Source organism: Rhinopithecus bieti, unplaced genomic scaffold, assembly GCF_001698545.2.
Source record: "Rhinopithecus bieti isolate Rb0 unplaced genomic scaffold, ASM169854v2 scaffold_41913, whole genome shotgun sequence".
NCBI lineage: Eukaryota > Metazoa > Chordata > Mammalia > Primates > Cercopithecidae > Rhinopithecus > Rhinopithecus bieti.
This window is the reverse complement of record NW_016818964.1, coordinates 1,840,768-1,849,422: the sequence shown is the minus strand read 5'-3', so window position 1 is coordinate 1,849,422 and position 8,655 is coordinate 1,840,768. Positions and strand designations below refer to the sequence as shown.

At 41.3% G+C, this 8,655-nt stretch overlaps 1 protein-coding gene across 3 annotated transcripts in view; it reads left to right on the top strand.

Moving 5' to 3' along the window:
* The window catches only part of BTBD7 (BTB domain containing 7), a 113,176-nt gene that overhangs the window by 98,610 nt on the left and 5,911 nt on the right, over positions 1-8,655 (top strand). For all 3 annotated transcript variants that reach the window (XM_017857914.1, XM_017857916.1, XM_017857915.1), the window contains 3 exons: positions 676-865; positions 3,679-3,857; positions 6,952-7,431. In XM_017857914.1, coding sequence (XP_017713403.1) covers positions 676-865; positions 3,679-3,857; positions 6,952-7,431 — 849 coding nt within the window. The remainder of the gene's footprint in view (positions 1-675; positions 866-3,678; positions 3,858-6,951; positions 7,432-8,655) is intronic.

Here is an 8,655-nt window from a genome sequence, read left to right as displayed (position 1 = left end):
TTTTTTTTTTTTTTTTTAAAGACAGAGTTTCACTCTTGTCACCCAGGCTGGAGTGCAGTGGTGAGATCTCGGCTTACTTCATCCTTCTCCTTCTGAATTCAAGCATTTCTCCTGCCTCAGCCTCTCGAGTAGCTGGGATGATAGGCACCCGCCACCACATCCGTCTTATTTTTGCATGTTTAGTAGAGATGGAGTTTCACCTTGTTGGCCAGACTGGTCTTGAACTCCTGACCTCAAGTGATCTACCCACCTCAGCCTCCCAAAGTGCTGGGATTACAAGTGTGAGTCATCACGCCTGGCCCTGATTATCAATCTTCAGTATTTGTATTTCGAGCACTTTGTTGGCTTTGTTATTTAGCACATGTATACATTGTTTTCTTTATTATAATATTATGTGTAATTTATTTCTGATTAATTTTATATCCTTCACATTTCAAATACTTCTAATTAAAAGCAGACTTTTCAAAAGATGGTTATGTCTTTTCAAACATGCTGCTGAAAGAGTCTTTAAAAGTTAAAGATGTAGGAGAACCTTGTTTCACCACTAATATTAACATTTATAAAGTAGAAATAAATTAATTCCCTTTTTATTTGATAAAAGTAATAATCTTCCTTCAAATGTAATTTAACAGAGGAAGGTTGACTGGTTTTGTTAATACTGAATGATTATTTCAGTCAGTGCTGGATGAGATGATGGTGGAACAAACGGATCTTGTGCGCTTGCGAATGGTTAGGATGTCCAATGTGCCAGACACACTCTACATGGTCAATAATGCCGTGCCTCAGTGTTGTCACATGATCAGCCATCAGCAGATCAGCAGCAACCAGTCAAGCCCTCCTTCAGTTGTAGCCAACGAAATTCCAGGTAAGGCAGTATATTGGGTGTTTATAGTTAAATGAATGATCTTACTATTTTTTGAAATTGCTGATGTTTGAACCCCTCTGTATATGCTAATTCTCTCCACATTTCAATACCCTTTATGTCTTGTTCACCTTAAAGAGTAAATACTTTTAAGCCAAAACTTTTGCTTTATATTTTATTTTGTATTACTAAGTGTATAGAGTTTGTCAGTTTACCCTTGAGTTTCTCAGCCTTGGTCTTACTGACATTTGGAGCCGGATTATTCTGTTAATGGAGAGCTGTCCTGTGCTTTGTAGGGTGGTCAGCTGCATCCCTGGCCTGTACTCTGTACTCACTAAATGCTAGGAGCACATATGTGCATGCATGCACACCTCTGCGAAAACCTTTTGGAAACATTTTTATGTTTCTAGACTTTGCCAGTTGTGCCCTGTGGGACAAAGTCACCCATTTTGGGAACCACTGGTTTAGAGGAATTAAGTTTTTTTTTTTTTTTTTTTTTTAATCGCTATAGGGTATTTCTCAGGTTACAAGACCCTTTGGGAGGGTTAAATGCACTATTATACCTTTGAATCTGTGGCCTTTCTAGTCTATTATACCTTTGAGTCTGTGGCCTTCCAAAATGTGATCACTGTGGGTTTCCTAGAGATCCAATTTCCCAAGCTCTGCTCTGGGAAGTTTACTGTAGCACAGGTTTATATCTTATGACTTTAGGGGAATTGGCCATCGATCAGAGTATAACTGTCATGTCCAAAATCGTTTGAGCATCAGTAAATGTTGACTTTAACCAAGGAAGTCTAAAAAAAGCAACAGTGATCTGGTGGTCAGAAACTTGTAGCTCTTGCTAATTGTCATTGCAAGATTCAAAGTAAAAACCAGCACACTATAGCAATATTTATTTCTGCTTATAAATGTCTATTGTAATTAAAGATGCATAAAAGACATAGTGACAGAACTTTTAATTGAATACGTATATTTTATTCTGGGGCTCATGACTTTCTTCAGTTGTTACCTTATCAAATTTGACCACTGCATATTTACTTGAAATATACATTAGTTAAAAGCATGAAGAGAAATATTTCTTTAGCTGATTTGTGCAGATTTTGAAGCTTTGCTAATTAGCCTGGCTTTTTAGGCTTGAGTTAATGCAGTTGGAAATCAGCATAATTTAATCTTACAACTCAATCTCAAAAGTCTAGACATTCTCAAGTAAGTATGCTCAGAAAAATAAGGCTTGTCTCTCTATTGTTTAGCTAATGAGGTATGGCCCTGTTCTGGTAGCATCCTGGCTGCTTCTTACTTCCCTGCCCACCACATTCATGAAAGGATAGATAGCTTGTTGCAGAGGATTAGGGGCTCATATATTGGCTCTGTTACATTGTATGACTTTGGACATGGTATTAATATTTTCTTTCTTGAACATTAATTTCCTCATCCATGAATTGGGGCTCATACCTCCTTTCTAGAATTGTGAGGATTTAATGAAGCATGTGCACAGGAGTTTGCCTGGCACAAAGTAAGCACTCAGTAAATGCTAGTTCCTTTTATCCCTAAAAAATAATAATCACTGCTCTAGTCAGTTTCTCTCATAAATATTTATAGATTCCATCCCCTCTGCAGCCCTACAGCTATAGCCCTAGTTCAGGTTTCTAGCCAGTGTTCCCACCTCTCATCTTACTCAAAATTCTGTCTTTTACACTGGCTGGTTGGCCAGCATACTTTTTCCAGAAAGAGCCAGATAGTAAATACTTCAGGCTCTGTAAGCCATGCAGTCTCTGTTACCTCTGTCTACTCACCTCCCATACAACAGCCATAGACAGTACCTAAATGAATGGGTAAGTTACATTCCAGTAAAACTTTATTTACAAAGGCAGACAGCAAGCTTGATTTAGCCTTCCAGTCACAGCATGCCTGCCCATTTTACATTAACATCGGAGTGCACTTGTTCACAGCTCTGATCCTGTCATCCTCCTGCAAAAGTGACTGCCTGTTGTGCATAGGGTACAGTTTAAATTCTTTATCCATGATCTGCCAGTAGCCATCTTTCTGCCTCCTCTCTTCACACTCTTCCTGCTTATAGCTCTGAACTCTTCCTGCTTATAGCTCTGAACCCTAAGTTCTGCTGGCCATGCCAACCACTTCTGCCAGGCTGTCTCAGCATGTTTTACACATACCCAGTCCTTCTGCTCAGAAAGCTTTTTTTGCCCATCTGATTTCCCTTCATTCTTCAAGAATCTGCTCTGTGTACACCTTGACGCCTTTCTTGTCTGTCCCCAATCTGGCTGGGTGCCCTTCCTCCCAGTGCCTCAGTGTCCTTTACATATTTCTCTCCAGGAGCATTTATGACCTTATATTGTATTTGTTTACTTCTGGTTTAGTTCATATCACTAAGCCAGAAACTTTTGAAGAGGAATCATGTGTTTCATTCTGTGCACCCTAATATCCAAGTCCAATCCCTGGTGCACAGTCAGGACTCAAAAAATTATTTGAATAATAGAATGAATATATTTAAAGACTTCTGAAATATCCTGAGATTCAGATGAGAATACATGCAAGTAAAAATGTATATGAACTGTAAACTAAAATAATACAACTCAGGCTGTTCAGTATGATCAAGAGCCTTTTGGGCATAGTGAAATTTTAAAACCTTGAAAACTAATTAGAAATATATAAATGAATATGTCCCCAGGAAATTAAAATACCATCTAAAAAACTTACAAGATTCTGGTATGAAATACATGCTTTTTTCCCTTGGGCTCACAGGGTCATCTTTTGTGTAGCTCAGGAATTTTGCTTGCCCACTGTTTTTCTCCTTCCAGTTCCTCGTCTCCTCATTATGAAAGACATGGTCAGACGACTGCAGGAACTGCGGCACACGGAGCAGGTGCAGAGGGCCTATGCCCTGAACTGCGGGGAAGGCGCCACCGTCAGCTATGAAATTCAGATTCGAGTGCTAAGAGAGTTTGGTCTTGCAGATGCTGCTGCAGAGCTGTTGCAGGTAGGAAATGACATTAAACTGTTTAAAACAGGGAGCCTCAATCACCAGACAGGCAGTATTGTAGACATCCTGACGAGTCCTTGGCTTATTTCATTTTCTTCATATGTGCCTTTTCGCTGCCTTTGGTGTCTTTGATAACCTGCAAGTCCCTCCTGGTGAGAGGCAGCGTCATGGAGTGGACTGAGCAGAGGCCTAGAATGAGAACTGGGTTTAGATCCTGGCTCTGCTGCTGACTAGTTGGTTAACTTGGAATGAGTTACTTAACCACCTTGGGCATCAACAGCTCTTTACCTGTAACATAAATTGTTATGAAGATCCAGAGTGCTATTGTACAGCAGCTATATTTCTGGTATGTAGCAAGCATACAAGTGGTGACTGCTAAAAAATTCCATAGTGTGCATGCCCAAACAGAGATGGCATGGAAGTAGAAAATTCTGAACTTCCACTGCTCTCTCTTATTTGTTTGGTCACTAGGTTTGAGGTTTGGTCTACTACCACACTTACACACCTTCCACATGCCCACTTTCATTTCTCTTTTCCATCTTATAAGAAATTTCTTGCATGAGGGTTCAAACCCAAGCATGAGAATCAAACAATAAGTGCTTTCTTTTTTAACCTACCAGGAAAAAAGAAAAAACTTATTTCTAGTAATTATTAGGTACAAAAACAATAGCACTGGTTTTGCAGTTAAGATAAAATTTGTAAACTAGTCTGACCATTGAATCAGAGCCTTAAATAAAATTTAATTTCATCTGGTCAGGTGATTCATTTTCTTGCTACAAACTCCAAACCCCTTTAATCCATACCCTTTAAAAGGACAGGATGTGGTCAGGCGCAGTGGCTCACGCCTATAATCCCAACTGAAGGGGGCCTGCCCCTCCACACCTGTGGGCGTTTCTCTCGTCAGGTGGGAGGAGAGACTGAGTTCCCTCGGTATTTATTGATCATTATCTTTACCATCTCAGAGAGGGGGATGTGGCAGGACAATAGGGTAATAGTGAGGAGAGGGTCAGCAGGAAAACATGTGAACAAATGTCTCTGTGTCATAAATAAGGTTAAGAAAAGGTGCTGTGCTTTGATGCACACTTACATAAGCATCTTGGTGCATTAATGAGCAGTACTGCCATCAGCATGTCTCACCTCCAGGCCTAAGGCGGTTTTCTTCTATCTCAGTAAATAGAACATTCAATCGGGTTTTACACTGAGACATTCCATTGCCCAGGGACCAGCAGGAGACAGATGCCTTCCTCTTATCTCAACTGCAAAGAGGCCTTCCTCTTTTACTAATCCTCCTCAGCACAGACCCTTTACGGGTGTCGGGCTGGAGCTGGGGGATGGTCAGGTCTTTCCCCTTTCCCTTCCCGCAAGGCCATATCTCAGACTATCACATGGGGCGAAACCTTAGACAGTACCTGGCTTTCCTAGGCAGAGGTCCCTGCGGCCTTCCCAGTGTTTGTGTCCTTGGGTACTTGAGATTAGAGAGTGGTGATGACTTTTAACAAGCATACTGCCTTCAAGCACTTGTTTAACAAAGCACATCCTGCATAGCCCTAAATCCATTAAACCTTGGGTAAACATGGCACATGTCTCTGCAAGCACAGGGTTGGGGGTAGGGTTACAGATTAACAGCATCTCAAGGCAGGAGAATTTTTCTTAGTACAGAACAAAATGGAGTCTCTTATGTCTACTTCTTTCTACATAGACACAGTAACAGTCTGATCTCTCTTTCTTTTCCCCACACCAACTCTTTGGGATGCCAAGGTGGGCGGATCACTTGAAGTCAGGAGTTCTAGACCAGCCTGGCCAACATGGTGAAACCCCATATCTACTAAAAATGCAAACATTAGCCAGGTGTTGTGGCGTGGGCCTGTAGTCCAGCCTCGGGAGGCTGAGGCAAGAGAATCGCTTGAACCTGGGAGGTGGAGTTTGCTGTGAGCCAAGATCGCACCACTGCACTCCAGCCTGGGTGACAGAGCAAGACCGCGTCTCAAAAACAAACAAACAAAAAAGGATAGGCTGGACACAATGGCTGTAATCCCAGCACTTTGGGAGGCCCAGGCGGGCGAATCTCTTGAGCTCAAGAGTTTAAGACTAGCCTGGGCAATACGGCAAAACCCTATCTCTACAAAAAATACAATAAATTACCCAGGCATAGTGGTATGCGCAGTAGTCCCGGTTCCTTGGGAAGATTAGGTGGGAGGATCACTTGAGCCCAGAAGGTCAGGGCTGCAGTGAGCCATGATTGCACCACTGCACTCCAGCCTGGGCGACAGAATGAGACCCTGTCTCAAAAAAATAAGTGAGTGAATGAAATGAATGAATGAACGAACAAACGAATGAACGAATGAATAAACATGGCATAGGGTTCTTCAGCAAGTCAGCAAACCATTTTTAAGTTCTTTTTCTTCTTTTTTCCCCTGCTGTCCTAATTTTCTACTGAACATTTTTAGGTTCTTGTTTTAGGTTGTTGATTTTCATTTTTTGCTACAGTTTTTCTCCTTAAAATATATAATCTGGTTTTCTACTCATTTCTTTTCCTTTTGCCATTCTGAATTGTGTCTGAATTTGATACCTTAAATTGCATGACATATTCTTTTATGTTTACCAAAATATTGGTCAAACTTAGTCATGTATAATGGGTACCGAATAGTATTTTGTAGTTTTTATTTCAGACAGAGAAGGCATAGATGTTTTGTCAGAAAGTTTCTAGAACATCCTCAGTTGTATTCCTTTCTTCCTTTGGCATTTAATGTTAATCTCTTAGCAAAGACATATTAGAGTTTGGTTTTATTACCGGTTTTTGCATTATCACATAATCTGAGATGAGTGACCTGCTTGTGGAGCATTCGATCAAGCAGCTTTCTTTCATGGCTGTGTCCTAGGCTGCACTCTGTGCCTTTGTGCTATAACTAAGGTGATTTTTTTTCTTGGGCTTCTGGCCTAGAAAAATAAAATATGCCTTTTATTCTTGCTGACTGTGGTTTTCTTAAGTACCTCACTTAATTCTTTCAGCCTATAAATTTCTATTTATGAAATCCGCTAATAAATGTCCATTTTTGTTTTTTATTTGTTTTTTTTTTTTTATCTTTCTTAGAATCCCCACAAATTCTTTCCTGATGAACGTTTTGGGGATGAAAGTCCACTCTTGACAATGAGGCAACCTGGGAGATGTCGCGTAAACAGCACCCCTCCTGCAGAAACCATGTTTACAGATCTGGACTCTTTTGTGGCCTTCCATCCACCCTTGCCCCCTCCACCACCTCCCTACCACCCCCCAGCTACCCCAATCCATAACCAACTCAAAGCAGGCTGGAAACGACCTCCCAGTCAGCACCCTTCACGTTCATTTTCTTATCCCTGTAATCATTCGCTGTTCCACTCCAGAACAGCTCCTAAAGCTGGCCCTCCCCCAGTCTATTTGCCGAGTGTGAAAGCTGCACCACCTGATTGTACCAGCACTGCAGGACTGGGCAGACAGACGGTGGCTGCTGCTGCCGCCACCACCACCTCAACAGCAACAGCAGCAGCAGCAGCAGCAGCGGCAGCAGCAGCAGCAGCATCTGAGAAGCAAGTGGTAAGTCAGCACTTCAGTAACTTGCTTCATATTCGGTTTATGGACTATTAGAAGCAATTTTCTTGGCCCAAGAGCCCCACTGGGACTTAGCAGTGCCCAGAAGTATTGCTGACAAATGGCAGGCATAGACTTGAGGGGTATGGAAAAGAGGGAAAAACGCTAGTGTACTTGAATGAGAAAAGACAGGAGGAGAGAGACCAAGGGGTGTGTATGGAGGAGTTGAGTATCTTCTTATCTTTATGCTCATTTGGCAGGATTAGGAAGGAATGGGGTTACTGAGCAGCACAAAGGAATATACCGGTTTCATGTTCTGTTCAATCACAGGTCTACAATTTGTCCCTAACTTCTACTATTCTGTAAAATCCACTCTTCTACCACATGCTTTAATGGGACAAGAAGCAAGAGCTACTTACACCTACTTAAGTACAGTATACCATCAGGAATAATGTGGGAAAACTCCCCATTCAGAAGATGAGCAGAAAATGAGGCCTCAGGTGTGCCTCTGCCTCTGAAGCTCATCAGCAGAGCCCCCACTTCACTCAGAATCGTAGTAGCCAGGGCTAGGTGGCTAGTAAATTGATAGAGGATTCTTTGCTTGATTTTACACTGTATTAGAGGTTTTATATAATACACTTGAAAAACATAGTGATTTTCTTTTCTTTTTTTTTTTTTTGGCCAGGTGCCATGACTCACACCTGTAATCCCAACACTTTAGGAGGCTGAAGTGGGAGGATCACTTGAGCCCAGAGGTTCAGAACCAGCCTAGGAAACATAGTGAGACCCTGACTCTACCAAGTAAACAAATAAATTAGCTAGATGTGGTAGCACATGCCTGCAGCCCTAGCTACTCATGGAGCTGAGGTGGAACGATCACTTGAGCCTGGGAGGTTGTTGAGGCTGCAGTGAGCTATGGTCACACCACTGTCCTGCAGCCTGGATGACAGAGTGAGACTGTCTCAAAAAAAAAAAAAAAAAGATTGTTAAGTCTTCCTACTCAGTCACATGCTATCAGTAGCAAGTTAGAAGAAAAGATTGACTTGTTAGTTCAGGGAAACTTCATTAAAATATGGCTTATTGGAAGCTTGAGTCAAATTATGATCCTTTCTCAACTTTTTAATATAACCTCAAGATTTTATTTATTTTTTATTTTTATTTTATTTATTTATTTATTTATTTATTTATTTATTTATTTAGAGACGGAGTCTCACTCTGTTGCCCAGGCTG